Raw genomic sequence first — 14,333 nt, forward strand, 5'->3', positions numbered from 1 at the left:
GTGTGTGATCCACCTAGCTCTAGGGGTCAGCCATCTTCCCCTGGAGCTCTTCAGGGCACCTGGTGTGCCCATTCTCTAGTCTAATATCACTGGATCCTCATGAGCAGAGCTTACTTAGGTGGGCACTGTGTCTGTGATGGCCCAGGTATGGGTCCTGCTTCCTTCCTTGGCTTTCCCCAGAGCCTCAGTCACACAGGGATAAGTAACAAAGCGTAGGAGCAAATTAGCTGGTGATTTAGAGCTACTGTGAGGGCCTAGATCACCTAGGCTCAGAATTCAGCACCAATTATTAAGCACCCTGTGTCTGAAGTATCGACCCTTCCCAACACAAAGACTGCATTTCTCATCAACTCACTATAGGGACCCACCTACACCATGTTGCTGTCCCCCTTTTTTTGTATTACTGGGATTTGAACTCAGGAGTGTCCTGAGTAGATGTTGTACTACTTAAGCCATTCTGCCAGTCCCATTTTGTATTCATTAATTTTGAGATAGGGTCTTGCTTTATTCCCTAGGTCAGTCTTCCTTTTTGTGCTTCCCTGTTGCTAGAATGACAATTGGGTATTGTTATTCCCAGCCATTGGTTGAGATAGTCTTTTGACTCACAGAAGATGAGAATCTTGTTTGGAGTCTCTGCCTGGCAAATAGCTAGATCACAGCCTTGAGCCACTTTGACAGGCTCCCTTGCTTTTCTTATTCCTAGATGACATTCTGTAGGGCTAAAGGCATAAGCCACAAGCACCTGGCTTCCAAATCTTCCTTAATTCTCCAAATACAGATAAAGCATTTATCACTGCCCTGTGAAGATTCACTGTGCTATTTACCATTGTTACAGCGTCAGGAACCGGCAATGATCAAGACCAGAGGATAAAGGAGTTTATTGTCAGCAACCCAAACCAGACTAGTGCTAGAAAGAATTCAGATAGTGAGGGAGAGGAGACTCTGGATTTTGTACAAGCTGGTTACACATAAAAAAAAAATAGGCATTAGTCAGAAAGGCAAAGGTCAGATGGAATGATGTCAACAGCAGGCCAGATGTGCAGTTTTTTCCTGTAGGCTTTCTGTTGTCCATCCAAATAGCCCTACCTGGTCAGCCTGAAACCCACATTCCAGTGAACAGCCTAACCTAGCCACATCCAAGCAAAATGGACTTTGCTGGAAAGTTCTTTGCCAGAAACATAGTCACTAAGGATGGTAACTATGCTAGCTTCACTATGACAAGAAGGCAAGCTAGTTTAATGTCTGGTGATAATCAATCATTAAGTCATGTGAGGCACACATTATGATGAGGTACGATGAGATTCTGCAGCTGATAAATGCCATATAAAAGATTTGGAGAGCCTGGAGAATTGTTTATGATATAATTATTTAGGAGGAAAGAAGTCAAGTTGTAAATATCACAAATTATTTGGTAGACAGGACATCAAGGAATTAGGTGTAAGAAATAAAGATGAGGGGAAAGACAATCGAATGCAAGTTGGGCTGGGTGGTGGTGGTGAGAAAGCATGTGGGATTTTTGTGTGTGTGTGTGTGTGTGTGTGTGCAAATGTATGTGTGCTGGTGCTAGGACTTGAACTCGGGGCTTGGGTGCTGTCTCTGAGCTTTTTTACTCAAGGCTGACACTCTACCACTTGAGCCACACTCCTACTTCTGGCATGGTGGTTGTTAATTGGAGATAAGTGTCTCATGGATTTGCCATCCTCAGATCTCAATTTCCTGAGTAGCCAAACTTACAAGCCACAGGTCCCTGGCTTGTTTTTCTTCTTTTTCTCCCCCACTCTTCTATTTCTTAGTTTTATACATCAATTCCATTTCATTTTCCAAAAGAAAATAGAAAAAGAGAAACGAATTCTGCTACTTTTCACTTTCTCTTTCTCCAAGGGGCTGTATTCAGGGTCATCTTCAAGTTCCCTTCTACTATCCCTTTAGATATCCAGCTCTGGCTTCCAATCTCCTCCCAACCACCAGTGCACATGAAATATTAACCTTTCTGGACAAAGAAGGGGCCTAGCCCCCAACATGTGCCTGCCAGGAAGCACATGTTGGGTCATGGATATAACAGGAGGAACCGCCCCCTCCCCTGACTACAAATACAGACTCTAAGCTGTCAGTTGGGTATGAGAATCCCTGGGCACATCATAAACGCAGAATCCCGGCCCAGACCCACAGATAGTTTTGGTGGGTCTCAGTGAGGCTTGAAAATTTGAAGGCTGGGGGGACAGTCAGTATACAACTGTGTATTTCCTGCTTCTCAATAGAGGATGCAGGAGAATTCCAGGGAGAAGAAAAGGGGGTATTTGTAGGGGGAGTGAAGAGGTGGAGGAGGCAGGGTCTGCCACTGGCCACCAAGGGCAGGGTAGGGGCTTGGGGTGGGGGAGGCGGTCCTGGAGTGGAAACAGCCCAGGTGTGAGCCTTCACCGGCCCTGCTGAGGGTCCCACAACTGTGCATCTTGTCCAGGAGGTGAACACCGCTGGGGAGGTGCCGGCCTCCTGGAACTGGGAACTGGGATCAAACCACCCTGACCACAAGAAGGGGGCCGGGGAGGTGGGGCGTATGGACCCTGAGACTGTGGCAGAATGGCTATTAGAGTGAGCGCAAATTTAGCCAATCAGCTTCCTGGGCAGGCGAGGAGGGTGGGGTTTGCTTTATACAGAGATGAACTGGGAGACGTCTGGCTCCACCGCGGACATCTGGAGGGGAGGAGCCAGGATCCTGCCTTCCCTGGAGTCCTCGGAGATGTCCAGCTCAGGAGCCAGGATCCTGCCTTCCCTGGAGTCCTCGGAGATGTCCAGCTCAGGAGCCAGGATCCTGCCTTCCCTGGAGTCTTCGCAAGGAGCTTCTTCCTCTTCTGCCGTCTTGAGAAACAATAGTGGAGGTTAAAAAAAAAGTAGAACCCAGAGATCGCTTGGGTCTGCAAGCCTCTTCCCAGAGACCCCAGCTTTGCTTTGTGCCACCTCCCAACCCATCCTCCCCTCCCCACCCGTGCCCACGGGCTAGATTCTGATTATGACTGAAAAATCCTGCCAAGCTAAAGCTCTTTTTGGAGGCAAGTGTCTATGTAGCCCAGACTGACTTCAAATTGGTGATACTCCTGCCTCAGTCTCCTGAGTGCTGGGATTATAGATGTGTACTACTGTTCCAGTTCAGCTTGGTAGATGCATAGTTCTTTAAGCTGAATTCCAATTTAAAACCTATCTTCCTTCCTTCCTTCCTTCCTTCCTTCCTTCCTTCCTTCCTTCCTTCCTTCCTTCCTTCTTTCCTCCCTCCCTCCCTCTTTCTTTTTTTTCCCTCTGTCTCCCCCTTTCCCCCTTTCATTTGCAGATTTATCATTGGTTAATTGGAGGTAAGAATGTCACGGTCAAGGGGCTGGGAGTTTGGCCTAGTGGTAGAGCACTTGCCTAGCATGCACAAAGACCGGGGTTTGATTCCTGGATACCACATACATAGACAAAAGCTGGAAGTAGTGCAATGGCTCAGGTGTAGAGCCCTAGCCTTGAGAAAAGTCCAAGGACAGTGCTCAGGCCCTGAGTTCAAGCCCTACAACTGGCAACAAAAAGAATGTCATGGCCAAGTGCGGATGGCTCTCGCCTGCAATCCTAGTCTTATGAGGCTGAGGTCTGAGGGTTGCAGTTCAAATCAGCCTGGCTTTGAAGGAGTTTATGAGACTCTTAACTACTGAGAAAAAGCCACAAGTAGCACTGTGGCTCAAATAGCAGAGCACTAGCCTTGAGAAAAAGAATGTCGGGGACAGGGTCCAGGCTCTGACTTCAAGCCCCACAACTGTCAAATACAAAAAGCAATCTTACAAACTTTCCTGCTAGAGCTGGCTTTGAACTCTGATCCTCAGATCCTAGCTTCCTGAGCAGCTAAGATTTTCAGCAGGAGCAATGAACACACGGCTGAAAATGTTCTAGATAGGACCAAGAGCTCTGGCCGTCCAGGTGAAACAGGCCTGTACTACGTATGATGAGGTTGGTGCAGGAGTGTGGAGTTTGGAGAGAGGTTGCAGAGAAAGTGCTCTCCTAGCCACTGGCAATGTAGCTCAGCTGGGAGAGTGCCTGTTTAGCAAGTGCAAGGCCTTGAGTTCAAACCTCAGAACTACTGGGGAAAAAGGAAGAAAAGAGCTCTCCTCTCCACCCTCTCATTACCCATGTGGACTCTGGGCCCCCCTGTCCACACCTGTCTGAAATGCTGGATCTCCTTGTAGGCTTTGGCAGAGACCTCGGGGCTGTCACCAGGCCTGGTGGGCCCTGCAAGGCTAATTATGGCATGCTCAGGGGTCCGGCCATTTCCCAGCGCCTGTAAGAGACACTTGTCAGAACAGCATGTTCTTGGTTGTGACATGGTCTGAGAGACAAAAGACGAGTGGCCTGTCGGATGGGGTGGGGAAGGGAGGAGGGGGTGATCAGCGCAGGGCAGGGGTGAGAGGAAGGATAGAGCCCCAAAGCTGCTCTGCAACGTCCTAGACTTCTCCACCTCACTCGTGTGACCTTGGAGAAGCTAACTCTCAGAAGCTGTTTCCTCAGCTGTAATCTGGGGATGTGACGTTTTTCCCTCAGCACTATAATAAGTCTTTAGATGGCATCTTATACCAACCAATGAGAACTTCTGGAATGACTGCCCTGTTTGTTTGTTCACAACTCTTCAAAGCAGGAAGAAAAAATAGGAGGGCTGATGCTCCTCGAAATGCTTGGAGACAGCGAAGCCGACCATCCCACACTCGGGGACCAAGCCTACAACTTTCTGTTCTCCCTTCATATTTTCCTTCCTTCCTTCCTTCCTTCCTTCCTTCCTTCCTTCCTTCCTTCCTTCTCTCCTCCCTTCTCTCCTCCCTTTCTCTCTCTCTCTCTCTCTCTCTCTCTCTCTCTCTCTCTCTCTCTCTCTCTCTCTTTCTTTCTTTTTTTTTTTATTTTGTCAGTCATGGGGACTGAGCACTGTCCTTGGACTTTCTCAAGGCTAGAGCTCTACCACTTGAGCCTCAGCACCACTTCCAGCTTTTTTCTATGTATGTGGTACCAAGGAATCAAACCTGGATCTTCGTGCATGCTAGGCAAGCAGTCTTACCACTAGGCCAAACTCCCGGTTCGTTCGTTCGTTCTTTCTTTCTTTCTTTCTTTCTTCCTTTTCTTTCCTCTTTCTTTCTTTCTTTCTTTCTTTCTTTCCTTCTTTCTTTCCTTCTTTCTTGCTAGTTATTAGGGTTTGAACTCAGGGCCTGGGCACTGTCCCTGAGCTCTTTTGCTTAGGACTAGCACTCTACCACTTTGAGCCACACTTCTGGTTTTCTGGTGGTTAACTGGAGCTAAGAGTCTCACAGACTTTCCTGGCAAGGCTGGCTCTGAAACATAATCCTCAGATCTCAGCCTCTTGAGTAGCTAGGATTTCAGTTGTGAGCCACCAGTGCGTTCTCTCTCTCTCTCTCTCTCTCTCTCTCTCTCTCTCTCTCTCTCTCTCTCTCTCTCTCTCTCTCTCTCTCTCCCCCTCTCTTCCTCTTTCCTTCTTTCCTGCTGATGTCTGAACTCAGAGCTTCCTACTTGCTAGGCAGGTGATCTACTGCAGATTCACACTTCCAGTCTTGTTTGTTTATTTACTTATTTTTTTGGTCATGGGGCTCGAACTCTGTCCCTGAGCTCACCATCTCAAGGCTACCACCCTTCCCCTTGAGTCACAGCCCCACTTCCCTTTTTTTTCTAGTGGTTAATTGGAGAAAAGAGTCTCACATTCTTTAGTGCCCAGGCTGCCTTTGAATCTCGATCCTCAGATCTCAGCCTCCTGAGTAGTTAGGATTGCAGGCATGAGCCACCATGCCTGGCTTGATGGTTATTTTGCTTATAGGATCTCAGTTTCTTCCCTGGAATATGCCTGGACCATGATCCACCTAATTTGGCCCTCCATAATTGCTTCCCCGATCTAGGGTCCCTCTGCTGAGATGATGACTCAAGGATATTTTGGTCAGGGCTGACCGATTTCAACCTGCCTCATCATTTAGGATGACGGGTGTGCACTCATGTGCACAGCCATGGCTTGAGAAGGGGTCTTTCCATTGGTGCCCACGTTAAGGCTCTGTTCCTTTGTCTGTAAAATGGGGGGAAAATAATCTCTGCTTGAGGTGGGCACCAGTGGCTCACACCAGTAAGCCTCGCTTCTCAGGAAGCTGAGATCTGAAGATGGACATTCAAAGCCAGCTCAGGCAGACAGGTCAAAGAGGCTTTTACCTCCAATTAACCAGCAAAATGCTGGAAATAAAGGTATGACTCAAGTGGTAGGGCATCAGCCTTGAGCAAATAAGCTTAGTAAGAGTGTGAGGTTCTGAGTTCAAAGCTTCAATACATACACAGACATAGACATACACACACACACACACACACACACACACACACACACACACACACACATCACAATTCCCTCACCCCTCGGGTTAAGATTCAAGGACACACAGCTCCACAGATATGAAATGGAAAAATCTTACTAACAATAACAGCTTTGGGGAAGGAAGATGCTGATAGCCTCAGCAATATCCTCTGAGTTATCACACCACTTTGGGCTCTCTTGCAAACAAAGTAAAGCGTTTCTTTCCCTCACTGAACTGAACATAGGCTAAGAGAACCCCCAAGCCTTCCTTTCTATCTCCAGCCTTGGCTGAAAGCAATTGGAAAGCCAGCCAAGGGCATACACCAAGAAAATCAAACACTGTTAGCTGGTCATATCTCTAACCTATATGGGGTTCCCTGTCCCACCCCCCAAAAAGGGGACCTCTGCCCACTGGCCCAGGGCCTTTCTATGTCCTCTCCTACTGCCACAGGGGCCTCAGACACAAGTCCAGGGCAGCCTTGTTTTCTGGAGGCTGTGTGGGTGGGAAAGGAGAGGACTCATAACCAGCTGGGGCACAGCGCGGGGCCCTTTGCTCATGAGTCCAGGCCTTGAAGAGCAACAGCAGGGGGTGGGGCTTTGAGGGGGACCCAGGGAAGCTGGAAATCCTTCCGCCTCCATGACTTTTCCCTTACTCCCCTCAGCCACCTTTGGCCACTTTTGGCCTTATCCAGCTTCCTGCGACCACACCAGCTGCTTCCTAAGTTATAGAAGAACCCATCCCCACCCCAGCCCTCCCTAATGGGATCAAGTCTGAGCCTTTTGTCTTTACTGGCGCCAGGAAAGAAAGAGATGGTAGTTTTCTTGGCTCCGTATTTGGGGGAGTCAATCAGTAAACAGCTGGGGGGTTGGTTGTTGCTGGGAGGGAATGGTGGAATAGAACCATGTTTTGTAACCATAACCATCTCCACATCTTAAGTGAGTGGATGTGGGAGGGGCTTCTCCTGCAGAGGCCAATGGGGGTTCTGGAGCAGGTAGCCTGGGTAGGTTTCCCTCCCTTGGAAGATGGGCACAAGACCCCTCTACTCTTTCCCCTCCTCCTTAAAACACCACCCTGAGTAGGGGTTCCAGGGGAACCATGCCACTGTTGCCTCAGCTAAGGTAACTCAGAAACAACAAGTCTTCTAGAAAAAGGAAAGAAGGTGGCTAAGAAATCTAGATCTATGGTCAAATGCTGGTGGCTTACACCTGTAATCCCAGCAACTCAGGAGGCTGAGATCTGAGCATTGTGGTTCCAAGTCAGTCCAGGCAGCAAAGTTCAAGAGACTCATCGCCAATAAACCAGCAGACATACAGTAGAGGTATGGCTCGAATTGTAGACCTCAAGCCTTGAACAACAACAACAACAACAACAACAACAACAACAACAACAACAAAAAATACACGGGAGTTTGGCCTAGTGGTAGAGTGCTTGCCTAGCATGCACGAGTACCTGGGTTTGATTCCTTGGTACCACATACATGGAAAAAAGCCGGAAGTGGTGCTGAGGCTCAAGTGGTAGAGCTCTACCCTTGAGAAAGTCCAAGGACAGTGCTCAGGCCCTGAGCCCAAGCCCAGGACTGGCAAAAAAAAATACACAAAAGCTAAGGGGTAGCCTTTAGGCCTTGAGTTCAAGTCTAGTACTGGCATATGTGCGAGTGTGTGCACACGTGCACTCCCCCCCACACACACACAAAGTCTAGGCATGGCTGTCTATTTGGACTACCAACATCTTCAGGCCATCCTCCTGGCCTCAGTTTCTTCTTTTCCTAAGGCACATTCACGTTTGTTATTGTATGAAGCATCACACTCTACTATGAGGGTCTTTGGGTCCCAGTCAGGGTTCTGAGGGGTTGGTTGAGATCAGAATGGGGGTGAGTGTATTTCTAATAGATAACTCTCACCCCAGGTGCTAGCAGGTATGAGAGGGTTTGAAGTGAGATGAAAGAAAGGCTGGACCAGGTCATCTCCAAAGCTCTCCTCGGGACCCAGTGCTCATGTTGTGACTCTAATGGGAGAATGGGAACAAAGATGGGGAAGAATGCTCCTGTGGCAGCTCATGCTAGGGGCCATGAGGGGACTTTCAGTCTGACTTGTACCCTGTAGGCCACATGCTGGTCTGGGGCCTCCTAGAGCCTTTGGATCAAATAGTGGGCGAGAGCCAGAGGCGGTCAGGGCCCAGAGTCCTCCAGTCCCTTTGTGCTTACCGAGTCTGGTGGATAGACTTTCTCATCCTTCTTCTGTGTTTTCATAGCCAGCGGAGCTGAAAGAAACCCAGAAAGAGCATCCTGAGGCCAGGAACAGCCAGTGGTGGCCAGTGTGGTCCCTCCTGCTTTCCAGCAGAGGATTCCAGAGTGAGCTGCAGGCAGGTGGGGCAGGAAGCCCCTTGTAACTCAGCCCCTAAGGGATAATCTCTTTGGAGTTTATCTCTGGTGAGCCAGAAAGTAGTTGGAGAAACAGATTATATATGAATGCGGTTGCTTCTGAAATTGAAATGTGCTTGGATCATTTTTACACTGGTGTGTGTGTGTGTGTGTGTGTGTGTGTGTGTGTGTGTGTGTGTGTGTGTGTGTGTTGGTGCTAGGTAGAGCCTAGCATGTGCCCTACCTCTCAAGCCACACTCCCTGCCCTTTTTGGTGTTATTTTATTTTTTTGCAGTCCTGGGGCATGCACTCTGGGCCTTGGCTCTGTCTCTGAGATTCTGTTGCTCAAGGCTAATGCTCTACCCCTCGAGCCAGAGTGCCATTTACACTTTTTTGAGTAGTTTATTGGAGATCAGAGTCTTTCAGACTCTCTTGCCCAAGCTGGCTATGATTCTTAGGTCTCAGCCTCCTAAGTAGCTAGGATTACAAGTCCGAACCACTGGCACCTGGTTTTGGTGTTATTTTTCAAATAGAATCTTAAACATTTTTTTCCCTGTCCAGCCTCTGACTATAATTTTTCTGTCTATGGCCTACTTATGGCCTTCCTGCCTCTAGCTGTGATTATAGGTGTGAACCACAATGCCCAGAGCTTATGCCCAGCTTGGTGCTACTAGGAGGAGGTAGATACCTTTAAAAAGCAGGGCTAAGTGGGAAGTTGTCACTGAAGAAGACTGTGGGATCCTAGTTCTCTCTTACTGGCCACCAATTAAGTGGTTTTGCTTTGGTCATAGTGTACTCACAACAGACCCAAAGCAGCAGAGCTAACTGACCATGGACTGAAATCTCCAAATCTACAGCCATACCACCCTGAACACCCTGAATGCACCTGATCTCCTCTCCAAATCTATGGGACAACAGAAATCTTTTCTCTGCCTAAGCTGTCTGAGGCCATAGTATGTGTGCGGAGGGGCGGGGGGGGGGGGGGGGGGGGAGAAGGGCATTGTCTGTGTGTGTATGTGTGCCAGTAATGGGGTTTTGAACTCATGGTGTCACACTCTTACTTGGCCTTTTCACTCAAGGCTGGCACTCTCCCACTTGAACTAGACCCCTTCTTTTATGCTTTTGGTGGGTTATTGGAGATAAGAGTCACAGACTTGTCTGCTCAAGCTGGCTTCAAACTGCAATCCTCAGATCTCCGCTGCTTGAGTAGGATTGCATGTGTGAGTTACCAGCATCTGACATTTGTTGCTTTTTAAATTTTTATTTATTTTTGCCAGTCCTGGGCCTTGAACTCAGGGCCTGAGCACTATCTTTGGGCTTTCTTCAAGGCTAGCGTTCTACCACTTGACCCACAGCACCACTTTCGGCCTTTCTATTTATGTGGTACCAAGGAATCGAACTCAGGTCCTCGTGCATGCTAGGCAAGCACGCTACCATTAGGCCAAACTCCCAGACCCGATTTTTAAATTATTTTTTGAGAGATAGTTTTGCTACATTGCCTGGGATAGTAAACTACCAGGCTCAGTTGATCTTCTTGAGCCAGCATCCAAAATAACTAGAACCAGAGGCATTCACCACAGGCACCAGCTTCCCTTGATATTTTGATGATGATTTCATATGATCAGGGTTTGGATATAACTGAGTTAAATAAACTCTATTGTCAAAATGAATGTCACGAGTTTCCTCTTACTTTTTACTAGTGACTGCTAGACAAAAATTTCAATGACATGTGTGGCTTGCACTCTGTTTCCATTGACATGTATTTTCATTTGAGAAACTGAGGCTCAGAGCAGTTATGTGCCTTGCTTGAAGTCAAGCAGCTAAAACTTGGTAGAGCTAGGATTGGAATCTAAGCCTCTGAAAGGGACTGAGCACCTTTAGAGACCCAATGTCCATCCTGTTCCTGCTTGGTCTTCAATGCCCTCTTGCCAGTCCCCACACAGAAACGGGCCTGTAGAGACTGGACTGGGACTTGGTGATTTGCTAGGACAGGAAGAAAAATAACCAGGGAGTGGTGCCCCTTAGGTGTCTGTACGCCTCTTGCCACCCTGCCTGCCCCACTTTCTCACCTTTCTTTCTCCGCCGGAACATATGGCTGCCAAAGGCAATCAGGCACGTGGCCAGCAGAAGCGACACAATCACCAGGCCTGGGGCCAACATACGCACCATTGGAATGTCCACCCTGGGAGGCAAGATGGAAAAAGCCTGGTGTTCAAAGCCAGCCTGGGCAGAAAAGTCTGTAAGACTCATCTCTAAGCACCAAAAAGCTGGAAATGGGGCTGTGGCTCAAGTGGTAATGTGCTAACCTTGAGCCAAAGAAACTCAGAGACAGTGCCTAGGCCTTTGCTTCAAGCTTTAGCTCCAGGACTGGTGTGCGCGCGTGCGCGCACACACACGCACACATACACATGTACACACAGTATAGGGTACAGCTGAGAGAGGTGGGTTCTGGAGGCCAGGGTTGGCCCTAGGGTTCAGGAAAGCTGGTTTCTGTAGTAGGGAATGCATACTACTTAGGGTCTCTATAGAGGAGTGGGGCTGAAATCTGCAGATGGTGGCTATGCATGATAAGAGCCTTGTCTGCTTGGAGGAATGAGTGTTAGGGTCTTTGTGTATGAGTGTATGTTTGCTAGTTAGGGCTTGTATTCCTGCTTGGCTTTCTTGTTCTACCACTCAAGACATGCCTCCAGTCCAGCTTTTGGCTGGCGAATTTGAGATGGAATCTCACAGACTTTTCCCTTAGGCTGGTTTCAAACCTCCGTCCTCCAGATCTCAGCCACCCAAGTAGGTAGGTATCTGGCGGGTTTGGGGTGTTATTGGCCCAAAGGCACTTTATAGTTCAGTTGATGGCTGATCACCTGTGCTCGCTCACCTGGGCTGGGAGCTGCTGTGGTTGGGGTCAAGACTGCTGTCCTGGGTCGTGGTGGAGTCCATTAGGATGGCTGGACGGGAGCTCCCTGCATGGGGAGAGGTCGTTGTGTGAGGAGAGGTCTCTGCCTGTGGAGAGCTTCCTGGATAGGAGGAAGGTCCTGCAGGCCATTTCGGGGCTCTTGGGGATGGTGTGGCCTCCATCCCTGCTTTCCCCTGCTTGACTGTTGCGACTGTTGGGCGGAGATCAGAAGAAGCAACAAGTCCAAAAGCAATGCCTCAGGACCTTCCCTGGCCCTCCAGACCCAGCCCCGCCCCCGTGACCCTTGAACTTTAGCCTCCTCAGGACCAATTTCTCAGATCTTTGTGAGCTAAAGGACCCACCTCAAGCAAAGGGGCAGAAGCCCAGAGCCAGCAGGCCATCCACCAGGTACCTCTGTGCATAGTTTTAGCCTCTTTTTGTGCAACTTCTGTCACCATCAGCCCCTTCCCCCCATGCCCCCTCCCGGCCCCCCGCCACCTACAAAATGTCCACCTACCAACCACTTTCAACATCCAGAACCTGGGATGCATATAAAGGTCAGAGCCCAGTCAGACTTTCTGGCTCAGCCCAGATCTGGAAGGAGCAGAGTGAGGATGAGCTTTGTGGTCAGCTGCTGGCCCCTTCCTGCTCTTCCCACATGACCTGGAGCATGCATGCTAACTCCCTGAGACTCTACTTTCTCAGCTGGACAGGCTGGCTTCCAGGTTTGTTGGGGAGAACACCTGACTAGTGATAAAACCCCATGGCAGGTGCCAGCTACATAATTCACTGGGGGTTTCCTGAAGTAGTGGGGGAGAAGGGACAGAAAAGCCATTCACTCACTCAGTTTTGGGGTCTGAGTGCGCCAAGTTTTTGTCTTGGGCTGTGGGTGCTGCAGGTTCGGTATAGTGGGAAGAGGCTGGAAGGAGGGAGTAGGAGGAGGATAGGAGAGGCCAGGGGTACTGGTGGTGTCCTGATTTCCTAGAGAAAAGGGAGAGGCTGCTCACAGGGGAGGCAGGAGACAGGGGGGCAACCACTGGTCCTTCCCTAGAGCAGAAGGCAGCTCCTTTCCCCCCAGAGCTCATGGCTGATTCTAGGTCCTCCCCACTGTCCTCTCTTGGCTTGCTAGTACTTCAGATTTTCCTGTCTCTGTGACCCTTAACTGCCCATCAACCAGCCCCCTTCCAGGCCACCTCATCCACAAACCTTCCTTCCTTCCTTCCTTTCTTCCTTTCTTCCTTCCTTCCTTCCTTCCTTTCTTCCTTCCTTCCTTCCTTTCTTCCTTCCTTCCTTCCTTCCTTCCTTCCTTCCTTCCTTCCTTCCTTCCTTCCTTCCTTCCTTCCCCCCCCCGCCCACTTTTTTTTTTTCTTTTTCTTTTTTGTGGGTCATGGGGCTGGAACTCCCTGAGCTCTTCAGCTCAAGGCTACCACACTACCCTTGAGCCAAGCCCCACTTCCCGTTTTCTAGAGGTTAATTGGAGATGAGTCTCAGGTCCTTTTGAGCCTGGGCTGGCTTTGAACCTTGATCCTCAGATCTCAGCCTCCTGAATAGCTAGGATTACAGGTGTGAGCCACCGCGCCCAGCTTTTTTCTTTCTTTCTTTCTTTCTTTTTTTTTTTTTTTTTTTTTGGTGCTGGTCCTGGGGCTTGAACTCAGAGCCTGGGCACCGTCCATTAGCTTTTTCATTTAAGGCTAGTGCTTTACCACATGAGCTATACCTCCACTTCCAGAGAGAGAGAGAGAGAGAGAAATTGTCCTTATCCCCCTCGTGATGTTTATTTTGTCCCCAGAGCCTCCTTGGCATCTGATCACGGAGGAAAGGAACTGATAGGTTGGCATTCATCCTGCCCTGCCACATGCCAGCGATGTGACAGCAAGTAGCATTGTCTGTGGTCCCTATTTCACTCAGCATCTGACCCCCAGTGACCTGGCTGTGATCTCAAGATAACTTGTGAGGCTGGAAGGGGAAACTGAGCTCATGGCTGCTGCCCTAACTTCCCTCCATCTTCCCCTGTGCCTCTCCTGTCCCCCAGGAAGGGTGAGGAGTTCGTTACCTGGGAAGACCGTCAGCGACACCTCAAAAAACTGATCGCGGCCCAGGATGTTGACCCCACACCAGTATTTCCCAGCATCCTTCAGGGTGAGGTGCTTCACTGTCACAGTGAGCACAAGCTCCTGGGGGCTGTCACGGAGGGATACCCTGTCCTGTGTCACCTCCTGGTCCCCTCTGGTGTAGATGGTGTTGGTGCAACGGGAGATCAGGAGTCCGCCCTGTTTGCACCAGTATTTCCCGTACTTCCTCAAGTCTTGGCTGTAGGTGCATCTCACCGTCAGGGGGTCGCCTTCAAAGCCGCTCATCTCCTTTGGGCCCGTAATGGCTTCATAACCTGAAACCACAGCAGGATTGGAGGTGAGACTTCCCTGATCCAAGCCTCAAGGTTAAGCCTAGAGGTTTCCATTTTACTAGGAGGAAGGAAAGCTTTCCTGTCAGCCCTTCTGGGGGTGTCCCTAAGATCCAGTATTCTCCCCGACCGAGTAGGGCTATTGCTCTTTCTCTATGTTTGGGTGGGGGACAGCTGGGGTTTTTAATCCAAGAATGACCATTTAGTATCTATGTGGCCTTGGAGAAGTTGCTTAACTTGTCTGGGCCTCTGAATTTTCTTATGTATACTTGATGATAACATTGTTTCATTGTCTTTAAAAGGCTACTATAGGTAAACCGTATCATAATTTTA

The 14,333-nt window shown here is 49.3% G+C and overlaps 1 protein-coding gene across 1 annotated transcript; it reads right to left on the reverse strand.

Moving 5' to 3' along the window:
* Nucleotides 1–859: 859 nt before the first annotated feature.
* Nucleotides 860–13,986, reverse strand: Cd300lg (CD300 molecule like family member g). Its single transcript, XM_090350171.1, has 7 exons — nt 13,653–13,986; nt 12,443–12,580; nt 11,582–11,810; nt 10,779–10,891; nt 8,554–8,609; nt 4,181–4,300; nt 860–2,856 (listed from the first exon to the last, which is right to left on the reverse strand). Exons 1-7 carry the CDS (start codon nt 13,954–13,956, stop codon nt 2,647–2,649), a joined length of 1,170 nt encoding a protein of 389 aa, XP_090206297.1. The 5' UTR covers nt 13,957–13,986; the 3' UTR covers nt 860–2,646.
* Between the last annotated feature and the right edge of the window lie 347 nt (nt 13,987–14,333).

The sequence above is a fragment of the Megascapheus bottae genome, chromosome 17, assembly GCF_031878675.1.
Source record: "Megascapheus bottae isolate mThoBot1 chromosome 17, mThoBot2.hap1, whole genome shotgun sequence".
NCBI lineage: Eukaryota > Metazoa > Chordata > Mammalia > Rodentia > Geomyidae > Megascapheus > Megascapheus bottae.